The sequence below is a fragment of the Schistocerca piceifrons genome, chromosome 1 (genome assembly GCF_021461385.2).
Source record: "Schistocerca piceifrons isolate TAMUIC-IGC-003096 chromosome 1, iqSchPice1.1, whole genome shotgun sequence".
Lineage (NCBI taxonomy): Eukaryota > Metazoa > Arthropoda > Insecta > Orthoptera > Acrididae > Schistocerca > Schistocerca piceifrons.
The window spans coordinates 1,214,437,995-1,214,454,811 of record NC_060138.1 but is presented as its reverse complement, the minus strand read 5'-3'; the positions used below and the strand labels follow the sequence as shown (position 1 = coordinate 1,214,454,811).

The 16,817-nt window shown below is 51.4% G+C and overlaps 1 protein-coding gene across 1 annotated transcript in view; it reads left to right on the top strand.

The window, feature by feature from the left end:
* The window catches only part of LOC124781787, a 241,900-nt gene that overhangs the window by 54,744 nt on the left and 170,339 nt on the right, over positions 1–16,817 (top strand). Inside the window, 1 exon segment of the mRNA XM_047253889.1 lies at positions 10,342–10,475. Coding sequence (XP_047109845.1) covers positions 10,342–10,475 — 134 coding nt within the window.

Here is a 16,817-nt window from a genome sequence, read left to right as displayed (position 1 = left end):
ATGCCATAATAAAGAACCAAACATGAGATCGTAGTGTACTGGTACTCCAAGAAAATGTACATCCCAAAAACCACACTGAAAACCTTAATATCAGATGGGACCTACTTCATTGTGAATCTGGAAAAAAAAACAATGTGCACTTCAAGCTGAATTATGCATTTGAGTATGTTCTACGAAATTCCAATGCTCTTGGGAGTATCCTCTGATGCCCTGTTGCTTTGATGGTGTAATGTAAGCTCTCTTAGTGCTTTATAATATGAATATGCGGGTTTCCTGCACCACTGCAGTTGCATACGTGCAATAATGCCTGTTTTCTGGCACTCTCTGGCAACTGGTAAATTGAACCTATTTCTAACAGTCTCCGGATAGTATTGCAAACGGTGGTTCGAAAAGCGTTACTTTCAAAGTAATTTTCTTTTTACGCAAGATGAATTATGTTACGTGTGAAAAAGTGGGATGAATTTCTAAATCACAGAACATTTAAAACTGAACAATTTCAGGACCAGCCACTTAGAAGAATTTCGAGCCCAGACATTTATGTCATAATTTTAAATTTACTGGCACATTTGTGTGACTTATCTTAAAGTATAACACACGCAAAAAAAAAAAAATCAGTATTTCATGTGAAAGCTTAGCTTCTGTTGTAGCTTGTTAGACACCAATATTGTATGTGAAGCTTAGCTTTTCTTGTAACTATACTATGTATATCAATGTAAACCGTTAACTTTTCCTCTTAGTGTGTTAACGCTACATAACCGGTGATCTTGATATTGGCTGACTATAATACGTGTCTTATGCTCTGAATATCTGCTGTCATTGGCTGGCGAGATCATGTGGCATGAGATATGATTGGCCTACAGAAGGACATCGGAACCTCGGTTTCAACGCTCCTGAAACTAACGCGCTGTGTGTGGTGAAATTCGAATTTATACTGTCGTAATACGAAAATATGCAGCCTGTATGTTCCTGCAAAACAAAGGTCTTTCCAAAACTCCTCTCCTTTTTTTTTTTTCATTAAAAGTCTTTCCAAAACTTCTCTCCCCCGTCTTTACTTTTTTTCCGGGACGTTATACAAGAGTGTATAAAACGTTAACCATTCAAAGGATTGATATGTTTTACAGTTCCGAGGGAAAATGTTTGGAAAACATACTGTCAGTTGGTATGGAAAAAGTGTATTTTCGCCCGAGAAAAAGCATAATTTTTAAATGGGCTATCCGGGAAAAATCCGGGAATTTTTTTTGCTTGTCCCCATATACACCCTGTTTTAGAGTGATTCTGGTGACCAGTGTCCTGGTGGTGGCTGGAGTCCCTCCATTGCGGATTCGACGTGCAGAACTGCTCACCAGTTATGTTGCACACATTTTGTAGTTCTCCTGAGCATCCAACTTACCGTTCATTTTCCCACCTGTGGCAGCTCATCTCCTGCATTAGCAGTTCACATGTGATCCCTTCTCTCCGAACTTGAGTCCTTTCCTTCACCACCTCTACTTGAGGTCCAGTCACGTACATCTCCATGGTGTACACCTCGGCCGAAGCTTTGTCTGTACCTTTTGCATGGCCCTACAGACTCTGTTAACCCCACTGCTCTCCGCTGTCACTTCATCGCGATTCTTAACATGTTCCGGGGCTCTGAAATTGTTTACACCAATGGCTCAATGGCTGATGGTAATGTTGGCTTCGCCTAAGTCCGCAGAGACAATATTGAACAGCATTCCTTGCCCGCTAGCTGCAGTGTATTCACTGCAGAGCTTGTGGCCATATCTCGTGCACTTCAGTACATCTGTGCTCATTCTGGTGAGTCGTTTCTTCTCTGTTCTGACTCCCTGAGCAGCTTATGAGCTATCAATCAGTGCTACCCTCACCATCCTTTGGTAGCGAACATCCAGGAGTCCATCTCTGCCCTGGAACGGTCCAGTCGGTCAGTAGTGTTTGTGTGGACCCCAGGACTATCGGAATCCCAGACAATGAGCTTGCTGACAGGCTGGTCAAACAGGTGACGTGTAAACCGCTCCTGGAGATTGGCATCTCGGAAACTGACCCGCATTCTGTCTTACGCCGCAAGGATTTACAGCTTTGGGAGACAGAGTGGCATAATAGTATGCACAAGCTGCATGTCATCAAGGACACAGTGAATGTGTTGGAAGTCTTCCCTGCAGGCTTCTCGCAGGGAATCAGTTGTCCTTTGTCACCTCCACATTGGCCATCTGTGGCTTTCACATGGTTACCTCCTCTTGTCACGAGGACCCACTTCAGTGTCGCCGTGGCTCCCAAATGAAGTCGTCCATCTTGTGCTGGACTGCCTACTTTTAGCCATTCTGCTGCGGACTTTTAACTTTCCCAGCACCCTACCTTCTGTTTTGGGCGACAATGCCTCAACAGCAGCTTCAGTTTAACATTTTATTCGTGTGTGTGGATTTTATCATATGATCTGAGTATTAGCGCATGTCCTTTGTCCGTCTGTGTCCTCCACCCTAGGACTTTTAGGGTGGAAGTTCTGATGTGTTGCAGAGTGGCTGGCTTCTCCTTTTTTTATTCTCGTGGTCAGCCAGCCATGGTAAACTGCTTCCTTGCTTTTAATCTCTTCTCCCTGTTTCTTTTGTCTCTCTGTGGTTTTCTTGTCCTGTTTTGTCCATTGTAGTGTTTGGGCCAAGGAAAAATTGGAGCACCCTGTTGCTGAGCATGCCACTCAACAAGACGTTCTTCATTTCAGTGACTGCTTCACAGCCTGTGCCATCTTGATCCTTCCCACCAACACCAGATTGTCTGGACTGTGCAGGTGGGAACTCTCCTGGCAATATATCCTACGTTCCCATAACCCTCCTGGCCTCAACCTTCGTCAATCATTGTCCTTATTCATCTAGCCCCACAGTCTTTTTACTTCCCTATTTTTCAATTACTTCCTTTCCTCCCCCCCTCCCCCCCACCCGACTCATCTGACCTGACTGCAACTAGCTGCCCTACTCACTCTCCATCTCATCCCTCTGTGCTTCTGCAAGCAATATTCTACCATCCCCCACCCATACCCTGCTATCTTTCCCACTCACCAGCCCAGCCTATTGTTGCATTCCTTCCTGGCATATCCAATTGATTGTCTCATTCCCCTTTCATGGGATACAGTATTCATGGGATAAAGTATAACTATACTTAAAGTAGGAAACATTGAACCATGTTCTATATGTTCCAGACAGCAATGCTCATGTGATGGTTTACTTCTCTTATTAACTCTCTCTCTCTCTCTCTCTCTCTCTCTCTCTCTCTCTCTCTCTCTCTCTCTCTCTCTCTCTCTCTCTCTCTCCTCCCCCCCCCCCTCCCCCCACCTCACTCTCCCCCCCACCTCACTCTCCCCCCCACCTCACTCTCCCCCCCCACCTCACTCTCCCCCCCCACCTCACTCTCCCCCCCCACCTCACTCTCCCCCCCACCTCACTCCCCCCCCACCTCACTCTCCCCCCCACCTCACTCTCCCCCCCCACCTCACTCTCCCCCCCACCTCACTCTCCCCCCCACCTCACTCTCCCCCCACCTCACTCTCCCCCCCCACCTCACTCTCCCCCCCACCTCACTCTCCCCCCCACCTCACTCTCCCCCCCACCTCACTCTCCCCCCACCTCACTCTCCCCCCCACCTCACTCTCCCCCCCACCTCACTCTCCCCCCCACCTCACTCTCCCCCCCACCTCACTCTCCCCCCCACCTCACTCTCCCCCCCACCTCACTCTCCCCCCCACCTCACTCTCCCCCCCACCTCACTCTCCCCCCCACCTCACTCTCCCCCCCACCTCACTCTCCCCCCCACCTCACTCTCCCCCCCACCTCACTCTCCCCCCCACCTCACTCTCCCCCCCACCTCACTCTCCCCCCCACCTCACTCTCCCCCCCACCTCACTCTCCCCCCCACCTCACTCTCCCCCCCACCTCACTCTCCCCCCCACCTCACTCTCCCCCCCACCTCACTCTCCCCCCCCACCTCACTCTCCCCCCCCACCTCACTCTCGCCCCCCACCTCACTCTCCCCCCCCACCTCACTCTCCCCCCCCACCTCACTCTCCCCCCCACCTCACTCTCCCCCCCACCTCACTCTCCCCCCCACCTCACTCTCCCCCCCACCTCACTCTCCCCCCCACCTCACTCTCCCCCCCCACCTCACTCTCCCCCCCCCACCTCACTCTCCCCCCCCCACCTCACTCTCCCCCCCCCACCTCACTCTCCCCCCCCACCTCACTCTCCCCCCACCTCACTCTCCCCCCCACCTCACTCTCCCCCCCACCTCACTCTCGCCCCCCACCTCACTCTCCCCCCCACCTCACTCTCCCCCCCACCTCACTCTCCCCCCCCACCTCACTCTCCCCCCCACCTCACTCTCCCCCCCACCTCACTCTCCCCCCACCTCACTCTCCCCCCACCTCACTCTCCCCCCCACCTCACTCTCCCCCCCACCTCATCTCCCCCCCCCACCTCACTCTCCCCCCCCCACCTCACTCTCCCCCCCCCACCTCATCTCCCCCCCCCACCTCACTCTCCCCCCCCCACCTCACTCTCCCCCCCACCTCACTCTCCCCCCCACCTCACTCGCCCCCCCACCTCACTCTCCCCCCCCCCACCTCACTCTCCCCCCCCTCCGCACTCTCCCCCCACCTCACGCTCCTCCCCCCCCACCTCACTCTCCTCCGCCCCCCCCTCACGCTCGCTCCCCCCCCCACCTCACGCTCCCCCCCTCACTCTCGCCCCCCCCCCACCGCCTCCCCCCACCGCAGCTCCCCCCCACCTCACGCTCCGCCCGCCCCACCTCGACTCTCCGCCCCCCACCTCACTCTCGCCCCCCACCGCACTCGCCCCCCCCACCGCACGCGCCCCCCCACCTCACTCGCCCCCCCACCTCACTCGCCCCCCCACCGCACCGCCCCCCCTCCGCGCCCCCACCTCACTCTCCCCCCACCGCACCCCCCCCACCTCACTCTCCCCCCCCACCTCACTCTCCCCCCCACCTCACTCTCCCCCCCCCACCTCACTCTCCCCCCCCCCCACCTCACTCTCCCCCCCCCCACCTCACTCTCCTCCCCCCCCCCACCTCACTCTCCCCCCCCCCCCCACCTCACTCTCCTCCCCCCCCCACCTCACTCTCCCCCCCCACCCCACTCTCCTCCCCCCCCCCCACCTCACTCCCCCCACCTCACTCTCGCCCCCCCCCCCACCTCACTCTCCCCCCCACCTCACTCTCCCCCCCACCTCACTCTCCCCCCACCTCACTCTCCCCCCCACCTCACTCTCCCCCCCACCTCACTCTCCCCCCCACCTCACTCTCCCCCCCCACCTCACTCTCCCCCCCCACCTCACTCTCCCCCCCACCTCACTCTCCCCCCCACCTCACTCTCCCCCCCACCTCACTCTCCCCCCCACCTCACTCTCCCCCCACCTCACTCTCCCCCCCACCTCACTCTCCCCCCCCCCCCCCACCTCACTCTCCCCCCCCACCTCACTCTCCCCCCCACCTCACTCTCCCCCCCCCACCTCACTCTCCCCCCCTCCCCACCTCACTCTCCCCCCCACCTCACTCTCCCCCCCCACCTCACTCTCCCCCCTCCACCCCGCACTCTCCCCCCCCCCCCACCGCACTCTCCCCCCCCACCACACTCTCCCCCCCCCCCACCGCACTCTCCCCCCCCACCGCACTCTTCCTCCCACCTCACTCTCCCCCGCCCCCCACCTCACTCTCCCCCGCCCCCCACCTCACTCTCCCCCGCCCCCCACCTCACTCTCCCCCGCCCCCCACCTCACTCTCCCCCCCACCACACTCTCCCCCCCCCCCCACCTCACTCTCCCCCCTCCACCCCGCACTCTCCCCCTCCACCCCGCACTCTCCCCCCCCACCGCACTCTCCCCCGCCCCCCACCTCACTCTCCCCCGCCCCCACCTCACTCTCCCCCGCCCCCCACCTCACTCTCCCCCCACCCCCCACCTCACTCTCTCCCCACCCCCCACCTCACTCTCTCCCCACCCCCCACCTCACTCTCTCCCCCCCCACCTCACTCTCTCCCTCCACCCCGCACTCTCCCCCTCCACCCCGCACTCTCCCCCCCACCGCACTCTTCCTCCCACCTCACTCTCCCCCGCCCCCCACCTCACTCTCCCCCGCCCCCCACCTCACTCTCCCCCACCCCCCACCTCACTCTCTCCCCACCCCCCACCTCACTCTCTCCCCCCCACCTCACTCTCTCCCCCCCACCTCACTCTCTCCCCCCCACCTCACTCTCTCCCCCCCACCTCACTCTCTCCCCCCCACCTCACTCTCTCCCCCCCACCTCACTCTCTCCCCCCCACCTCACTCTCTCCCCCCCACCTCACTCTCTCCCCCCCACCTCACTCTCTCCCCCCCCAGCTCACTCTCTCCCCCCCCCCACCTCACTCTCCCCCCTCCTACCTCTCCCGCCTCCTACCTCTCCCCCCCCACCTACCTCTCCCCCCCACCTACCTCTCCCCCCCACCTACCTCTCCCCCCCACCTACCTCTCCCCCCCACCTACCTCTCCCCCCCACCTACCTCTCCCCCCCACCTACCTCTCCCCCCCACCTACCTCTCCCCCCCACCTACCTCTCCCCCCCCACCTACCTCTCCCCCCCTCCTACCTCTCCCCCCCTCCTACCTCTCCCCCCCTCCTACCTCTCCCCCCCTCCTACCTCTCCCCCCCTCCTACCTCTCCCCCCCCTCCTACCTCTCCCCCCCCTCCTACCTCTCCCCCCCCTCCTACCTCTCCCCCCCCTCCTACCTCTCCCCCCCTCCTACCTCTCCCCCCCCTCCTACCTCTCCCCCCTCCTACCTCTCCCCCCCTCCTACCTCTCCCCCCACACCTCACTCTCCCCCCCCCCCCCCCACTTCACTCTCTCCCCCCCACCTCACTCTCCCCCCCCACCTCACTCTCCCCCCACCTCACTCTCCACCCACCTCACTCTCCCCCCCACCTCACTCTCCCCCCCCCCCCCCCACCTCACTCTCCCCCCCACCTCACTCTCCCCCCCCCACCTCAATCTCCCCCCCACCTCACTCTCCCCCCCCCACCTCAATCTCCCCCCACCTCACTCTCCCCCCACCTCACTCTCCCCCCCACCTCACTCTCCCCCCCACCTCACTCTCCCCCCCGCCCCCCACCTCACTCTCCCCCCCTCCCCCCTCACCCCCCCACCTCACTCTCCCCCCCACCTCACTCTCCCCCCCACCTCACTCTCCCCCCCACCTCACTCTCTCCCCCCCACCTCACTCTCTCCCCCCCACCTCACTCTCTCCCCCCCACCTCACTCTCTCCCCCCCACCTCACTCTCTCCACCCTCCCCCCTCACTCCCCCCACCACACTCTCCCCCCCACCTCACTCTCCCCCCACCTCACTCCCCCACCCACCTCACTTCCCCCCCACCTCACTCTCCCCCCCACCTCACTCTCTGCCCCCCCACCTCACTCTCTGCCCCCCACCTCACTCTCTGCCCCACCACCTCTCCCGCCCCCTCCGCCGCCCCCCTGTCTGCCACCACCATCCTTCTGTCTCCCTCGCCTCTGCCCCCACCACCCCTCTACCCCCCACCACCCGTCAACCCACCCCGCCCGTCGTCCCTCCCCCTCCCCTCCTCCCGCCTCCCCTCCTCCCGCCTCCCCTCCTCCCGCCTCCCCTCCTCCCGCCTCCCCTCCTCCCGCCTCCCCTCCTCCCGCCTCCCCTCCTCCCGCCTCCCCTCCTCCCGCCTCCCCTCCTCCCGCCTCCCCTCCTCCCGCCTCCCCTCCTCCCGCCTCCCCTCCTCCCGCCTCCCCTCCTCCCGCCTCCCCTCCTCCCGCCTCCCCTCCTCCCGCCTCCCCTCCTCCCGCCTCCCCCCCCCTCCCGCCTCCCCCCCCCTCCCGCCTCCCCCCCCTCCCGCCTCCCCCCCCCTCCCGCCTCCCCTCCCCTCCCGCCTCCCCTCCCCTCCCGCCTCTCCCCCCCCTCCCGCCTCGCCTCCCCCCTCCCGCCTCTTCCCCCCTCCCGTCTGTCCCCCTCCCCAGCCCTCGCCCTGCTCTCCCCCCTTCCGCCCTGCCCTCCCCAGCCCTCGCCCTGCTCTCCCCCCTTCCGCCCTGCCCTCCCCAGCCCTCGCCCTGCTCTCCCCCCTTCCGCCCTGCCCTCCCCAGCCCTCGCCCTGCTCTCCCCCCTTCCGCCCTGCCCTCTCCAGCCCTCCCCACTCTCCCTCCCCACTTTCTCCTCGCTCACTAGCCACTCTCCCACCCCATCTCCCCACCCTCTCCCCTACCCCACTCCCTCTCCCCTACCCCACTCCCTCTCCCCACCCCCTCTCCCCTCCCTCACCCCCTCTCCCCTCCCCCACCGTCTCTCCCCACTCCTTCTCCCAACCCCCTCTCCCCTCCCCCACCCCCTCTCTCTCCCCCTCCCCCATCTCTCTCCCCCTCCTGAGGGAACACCTGGGCATGCGAAACATTGCATGACAATGGGTTCTGTATGACTTGACAGAAATACATAAATGGATGCTTTTCGACGCTGCTTGGATGCACTTTGAGCGCGAAGGAGAGGCTATTTTGCGCCATATCATAACGCTGGATGAGACATGGGCCACATTGTATGAGCCAAAACTGAAATGACAATCCAACGAATGTCGTCATTATGGGTCCTCGTGAATGTTGAAATTGTGTCAGAGCCCCAGTGTGGTGAAAGTTGTGGTGATTATAGTGTATGGCTGTGATGGCGTTTTCCTAATGCATTATGTTCCTCCACAGCAGACAGTCGATGCATAGTATTGCTGTTTGTTTTTGGAGCATCACCTGTGATCAGCTTGGTGAAAGAATTGGAGACACTTTCTGTGCAACCCACCCACCATTTTGCACAATAATGCGCAGGGGCATACAACACAAGCTGTGGCTGCCCTGTTCATTCAATGGGACTGGGAAGAACTGTAGCATCCACCATACTCCCCGGACTGAAGTCGTTGTGACTTTGATTTGAGTCCAAAGATGAAGGAACCAATTCGTGGCGTTTGCTTCAGAACTGTCCCGGAGATTCTACAGGCAGAAACAGCTTCATTCGCACCATCAACAGAACAGGCTCTTCTAACGATATACTACGCCTTCCACATCGCTGGCAACTGGTTCTACACAACGCTGGTGACTACTTTGAAGGACAGTAACAGGTGCAAACATGTAACTCTTTTCTATCAGTTGTGAATAAAGAGTTGCCACTATTTAAGTGCCAACCCTCATATCTTTAGTCTCATTCCACCTCCCGATTTCAGAAGTAAGAGTGCACTGCTATACAAATTTTGGAAGAATGTCTGCAACTCTGACCTACCAATATTGAATAGTTTATTTCCTGTGGGGTGAAAAAGGTTAAGATAAAAACATTCCACTCTTTATCATAGCCAGTGTTCCTACTGAAAATGAGCTCAATTTTCATAGATGAGTGGAAATGCTGTTGGCAACAGAACTGGTCTCCCCAAATCCCAGAACCTGCCCTGCATCCAGGAGAAACACCCTGGGTTTGACTCACAGTGGGCCCTCCTTTCTCCGTCAGGACGTTCAAAGCAGCCCTTCCTCCAGGCAATAGTGTGTTAGCAACCATCCATTCCATCAATCTCCAGTAGCCATCTTCACTGTTCAGTTGGTTGATACCTGAGACTGTTGATGAGGGAATTAAGATGAAGACACATCTAGTGACAATAACTCCTCCTTGGTATCATTATCTTCATCAACAGTTCTCTGTCAGAAAATCACCATCTAAATATGACAAGGCTCACTGCAGTTCAATATCCAAGACATCCAGAATACGCAAAATCTCTTCACTAGTATGACCAGACTGTTGGGACAAATTGGAAATACCTATTACAGTAAAAAAAAGGGGGTGGGGGCGGCAACACACACAACATGACTTGGAAAGTTATCTGACATCTATTGCGGAAATCTTAAGCACCTTAAGTAATATTCTAAAAAGGCAACGTGCACCTGGGGTCAGTTGATATCTCCTGCTGGTCTTCATATGCTTAATGTGATATCCATGAAATTGTGAAAATCAGCTAATTGCAATATATTGTTATCAAAAGTAGAAGAAATGAGAAAATTTCATAAAGTTTGCTGAAAAAAATTCAAAACTGAATTCATTATTGCAGAAATAAAAGTTGAAAGTTATCTGTCTCCTTCCACTGTTTTTCTGCTAAGTGATTTTGATTAGCTCTTTCTCCTTCCTATAATACTGCTGAATACTGGTATACCAAATTGTCCTCGACATACAATATTCTCCCCAGGATGGTATTTTGATGATTTTTACTTTACAGTAATTTGATTTTAACTGCTGATTAATTATTTTTGTGCAATTTCTTTTTGTTTCAGAGTAACTTGAGTGGTCACAAGAACATTATTGGTTATGTGGATTCGAGCCTTACACATACAGGGAATGGTGTATATGAAGTTCTCCTTCTGATGCCGTATTGCAAGACACACGTCTTACAGATGATGAACTCGAGGTAATTAATGCAAGATACTGTTTGTGAAACATTATGCATTTCTTGTGGTTGAGGGGGAAGGAGTGGAATGGAGGGACCTGAATAAGCACACACATAATATTTAACCCCAATAACATTCAATGAGAGTTCTATCTAGAATGTAAACATTGTTATAGTCTACACCATTTGTAGCGACATTGCTTTTAATGACAAATTGGCTATAACAAAGAATTCTAACAGTCCTGTCTAAAACCTATTTAAACAATATATTTAAAATGTCACGTAGTACATCACCACTTGTGACTTATTATTTAAAATGACATATTTTCAGAAAAATATATCACCAATAACATCCATTGTTAATTTTTGTTCATTATGTATTTGGCATTACTGACAACAATGTAATGCTTATTTTCAAACTCTTGTTTTCTGCAGATTGTTAGATTCAAATCAGGTGTCAAAATGAATTCATCATCAAATACAAAATGTGTACTCGCATTTTGAAAAGGTGAAACAGATATAACTGATTACCTTACCCCCACACACACACGATCACTCTCTCTGGGTGCCAAAGCCAGACTGCAAGAAGCCGTGCACGATGGGAGAAGGAGGGGAATGGGAGGGTAGGGATGGGAGTGGGGGATGGTAAAGTGCTGCTTGTGCAAGCGTACAGGGACGAGATGGGGAGAGAGAATAGGGCGAAGTTACAATGAAATAGTGCCCCCGCCCATTATACTCATTACTCGCGGCGCGTTGCTGATTCCTGTAAGAGTTTGGCCACTGTTTGTGCATTCGCACAGAAGAAGAAGATGGTCAAGGGGCTGGTGAGCCTTAACTATATGTATAACTATATGTATGTCTACGCCTGTAAGCAGCTAAGGGCATTCATTTCATCGTAATTTCATTCTAACGAGCTGCATGGTCACCAATGGTATCTGTTCTTTCGGACATGTCTGAAAGAACAGATACCATCTTAGTATATAGAGAGAATAGGGCAGCTAGAGGCAGTCAGGAGGTTAGACGGAGGGAGGGAGTAGCCAATAAAGGAGAGAAGTAAAAAGACTTTGGATATGTTGGTTGGATGGAGGGCTGTGTAGTGCTCGAGTGTGAACATGGAAGGGGATAGGCGGGTGATGGACAGTGACTAGCGTAGGTTGAGGCCAGGAAGGTTATGGGAACACAGAATATATTGCAGGTAGAGTGTCCACCTGTGCAATTCAGTAAAGCTGATGGTGATAGGGAGGACCTAGATAACACGCACTGTAAATCAGTCATTAAAATGAAGACTGTTGCGTTGTGCAGCATGCTCATCAACTGAGTGGTCCAGCTATTTCTTGGTCACAGTTTGTCAGCGACCTTTGTTGCAGCTTAGCTTATAGAGCACATGAGTGCCTTCCCAGGTAGCCCTGCTTTTGACCGATAGGTGAAGCTTGTGACGTTCGCCTGCTATATTTCTTCGTTTGTAGTCCTCGGTGTCAACGTACTGCTTTGTTATACTGGCTGAAAAATGGGGGGTTTAAGTTCGACACTGACTGCTGTAAATGATGTAGCCGAGAGTAGTGTTTCACAGTTCTTTACTTTCATGGTTCATAACCCCCCCCCCCCCCCCCCTCCAATATTATATAGTTAATATGGCCATTTCACTATCTTTTGATAAGCCTCCTAAATAGTTTGCAGGCAAACATCAGCATACTGCTGGAATAGTATGCTATTGAACATTTGTGAGCAGTAAATACCTAACCACGCAGTTCACTATTTCTCAAATAAATTGAACAGACACTGTCAGTGTTTTAACATGGCCTATTTTGTTACACTGATTCCACTATTAAGTTAAGGCATTATTGTTACTATATTATACAGACTTCCCATCTGAAAATCAGCCGTGGGACTGCATGTCTCTGGACCAAAAATTGGGCCTGTATGTGTCCTCACAGTAATAGGCACTGAAACTATACATTGTTCGATGTTTAAGTTACAAAAATTATAGTTGAAACATTCAATTAAATGAAGACATGGAAAATTGCTTTCTTTTTAACAGTTTCTTCTGTCCCAAAGGTTAGGCCGAATTATTTGTTTAAATAATGAAATTAACAGATATGGTTATACAAACAATACTTTTGACAAAATTGGTAATTATTTTGGAATTAATTAAGGTCTGTCTTTGTTAATGTGTTTTCGAATGGAGCCAAATAAATACTCTAAAATCCTAGTAGTTCTTCTTCCAAATGTTTATAATTAGTTCAGAATTTATATTTGTTTATAAGTCAGCAATAGAATCTGTCATGAAACAATTACTGATTTCACCCTATAGCAAAAGATAGGAAATTAATTACATACATAAAACTAAGCATAAAATTAGACCTGGTGGTATGTTCTTTATGACAGAGGGCCAACCTTTCTCTTTTATCAAAATGCAGATTGTACTCACGTATGTTAAAGGTAATTAATCAAAAATGGAGGGGGAGGGGGGAAACAAACGAATTTAAGAAGGCAGATGGCAAAACAAGAGAGGAAGTAGAGAGATCGAAGTAGAGGGATCCCAGCTTGGTTTGTCACAATCTGGTGACTTGACTGAAGTAGGTAGGTTTGGGGGGGATGATGTATGGAACAGATCTCGCATCTAGGTCTATTACAGGGCTATGAGCCATGAGGCAAAGGGTTGGGAGTAGGAGTTGTATAGGGATGGACAAGGATATTATGTAGGTTTGATAGGTGGTGGAATGGTGAGGAAACCTTGTCCACATTCCTGCAGAATCTTAACAGCTTCTCTCCCATTCACTCCATCTCGTCCTTCTCACTCAACAAGCCACCTTTGTCAATGTTGACCTCCACCTCAAAGATGGATACATCTGTACCTCTGTCTACACCAAACCTACCAACCTGTAGCAATAACTCCACTTCGACAGCTGCCACTCATTCCATACCAAGAAGTCCCTTCGACATAGCTTAGCCACCCATGGATGTCGCGTCTGTGGTGACAAGCAGTCCTTCTCAAAATGTACCAAGCATCTTACTGAGGCCTTTGCAGACCATAATTACCCACCAAGCCTTGTACGGGAACTGATCTTTTGTGCCTTATCCCTCCACTCACCCTTCACCTCCGAAAGTCCCACTGTACGACCACAGAGCAGCATTTCGCTTGTGACTCAGTACCACCCAGGACTGGATCAACTGAATCACATTCTCAGCCAGTGTTTCGACCACCTCTCATTGTGCTGTGAAGTTAGGAATGCCCTATCTACTATCCTTCCCACTCCTCCCTACCAAATCTACACACATCCTTTTTCATCCAGTCACAGCCCCTGCTCCCAGGCCCTTGCCTTATGGCTCATATCCCTGTAATAATATTTTGAAAAGGAAAGTTGCCACTCGCCATATAGTGGAGATTCTGTTATATGGTGAGTGGCAACTTTCCTTTTCTTAATATTGTTGCATTCCATCTTGGATTTTCCATTGTTTGATATATCCCTGTAATATAGATGCAAGGGCTGTCCCATACATTCTCCCACTACCTACTGCTCCACTCTGGTCACAAACATCACCTTTCCTATCAAAGGCAGGGCCACCTGTGAAACCAGTCATGTGACCTACCGGCTAAGCTGCAACCATTGTGCTGTGATCAACATGGGTATGACAACCAATGACCTGTCAATCCGCATGAATGGGCACTGAAAAACTGTGGCCAAGAAACATCTGAACAACCTAGTTGCTGAGCATGCTGCCCAATACGGCACTCTTCATTTCAGTGACTGTTTCACAGCCTGAGCCATCTGAAAACTCCCTACCAACACCAGCTTTTCTGAATTGCACAGGTGGGAACTCTCCCTGCATTATATTGTACACTCCCGCAACTCTCCTGGCCTCAACCTATGTTCCTCACTGTCCATCACCCACCTATCCCCTTCCCTGTTACCACTCCAGCACTACACAGCCCTCTATTCTACCCCCGTACCCACAATCTTTTTACTTCCCTCCTTTTCTACTCCCCCTCCCCCCTGCCCGCCATCTGACCTCCTTACTGCCTCTAGCTGCCCTACTGTCTCTGCACCTCATCCCTGTATGCTTGCACAAGCAGCACTTTAGCGTCCTCCACCCCCACCCCACCCCTACCCTGCCATCTGTCTCCCTCCTCACCCGAGCCACCTCCTGACCCCCACCATCGACACTGCTTCTTCCATCGTGCACAGCTGATTGCAGTCTGGCTTCGGCAGCTGGAGAGAGTGATCGTGTATGTGTGAGTTGCGTTTGCATGAGTGGGTATGTCTGTGTTGTCCAATTTGGAAGAAAGCCCTTTGGCCGAAAGCTTATTGTGTTTGACAGTCTTTTACTTGTGTCTGTCTGCGACCCAACATCTCTGCTATATGGTGAGATTAGATTCAGTTTTTGTGCTATAGACCCAAAAATGAGATGATTTTGGTGGGTGTGGAACAGGTCAGAAACAGTAACATAAAACATTTGAATACAACGCTGATCATTTGTCAGGAGATCATCGAAAGAGTTGAATAACAGTAAAGTGGAACTGCTAATGTATACAGATTTAATACACTGTCTGAATGAAATATTGCTACGCACTTTTAATAAATTAATCATACACAAAATACCTAATCTTGACTGCTGTAACCAAGTGCTGTCAGAACTGAAATCAGGCAGACATTTTTACTTAAGCTGGTCGAACAGTCCCTGTTAAAATATTCATCTATATAGTAGAAGGAGTTGCCCATCAAAAAGTCTTTCAAACTCTGTTTAAACCATGCTTTATCTGAAACTCAAGTTTTTAATGCTTCCTGGAAATTTATTGAAAATGTGTATTCTTGAGTATTGGATCCCTTTTTGGACCCAGGTAGGTATAGTTCTAGGTCTTTATGTAGATTGTTCTTATTTGTAGTATTGAAACTATGAATTGAACTATCGGTTGGAAATCGGAAATTTGTTACTTGCAACAAATTTCATTAAGGAATAACTATACTGAGAAGCAGTAGTTAGAGTACTAAGCTCCTTGACAGGTTTCTACATGTTCTTGAATTTACATCACAAATGATTCTTATTGCTCGCTTTTGCACCCACAAAACTTTTGCTCCCGTATGACATAGTAGAATGAAAGTAAGCAAGTTTTTTTTTATATTTATATGCACATCTCCTACATTTGACATCGTTCGCACTGCAAGTACAGACTTGTTTAGGTGCTTCATTAATTCTGTGGTATATCCTCCCCAACTGAATTTATTAGAGTTGAAATACCAGAAATTTAACACTGTCAACTTCTTCAGTCTGCATTTCTTCTTGTTTTACACATGCTGGAAGGAAATATCTTACAAGTTCTGAATTGAATAGCAATCTATCCTTCTCATAATATTCTCATCATCACATCTTGTCTTTTCCTTTGTTCTACTTAACAGTAAGTACTTTTAGATGCAGAAGACATGGCCATAATCGAATGCTCATGAAATATTGAGGTTTTTATGTGTAACCTGTTCTTTCAGAGGAAAGAAGAAAAATTGTGTTAAATGCATGAACTATGATTTTAAAAAATATATACGAGGGGAGTCAAAAAAGACTTACAACTTTAGAATGGTATAGAAGTTTATTGAGATAACTTAAGAATCAGTAGATGTGTCAGTCTGTCGCAAGCAACCTCAAGTTTCACATAACGAGTCAGTTTCTTCCCACAGTTGTTGCAACAAATTGGGCATAACTTGTGCAATGGAAGATTAGATTCATTTTTTCATGTTGGCTAAATTGTTTGGTAGGGGTGGAACGTACACACAATCTTTAATGAAACCCCAGAGAAAGAAATCCAGTGGTGTCAAATCTGCAGAACAAGTTGGTCATGTGATTTGCCCTTTACAGCGAATCCACTTACCTGGGAAGCAATTGTCGAGGAAACCTCAAACTACTGTGAGAAAATGAGTTGGAGCACCATCTTGCTGATAGTAAACTATCCCATCCTGGTCACCATCTTCGATATGTGGAATTAAGAAGTTGGTTTTTGTGGACTGCAAGGAAAGCTCTCCCTAACTGGTTCAACATAAACATCAACACGCGGCTAACCGAGTGATCTATCCATCTTGCAGTGAATAACCCATCTCAACAAAGTTCTAATGCCAAGAGTAAATTGTAGCCTGCTTAATGGTTCTTTACTGTATTCAGTGTGAAATTTATGCCGAACAGTTGTTGCAGAGTTCGTTTTATGGAACCAAAACACACAGTCAACCAGTGGAAATAGCCATTTTAACTGTGCACTATGCTGGCATTCCTGGTTGCATTGTGGGGTGCTGATGTTCTACGTGAATCAAAGTTGATGTTTTTTTGCTATAAAAAGACACATTACCGATTCTGTAAGTCATCTCAGTAAATTTATATATC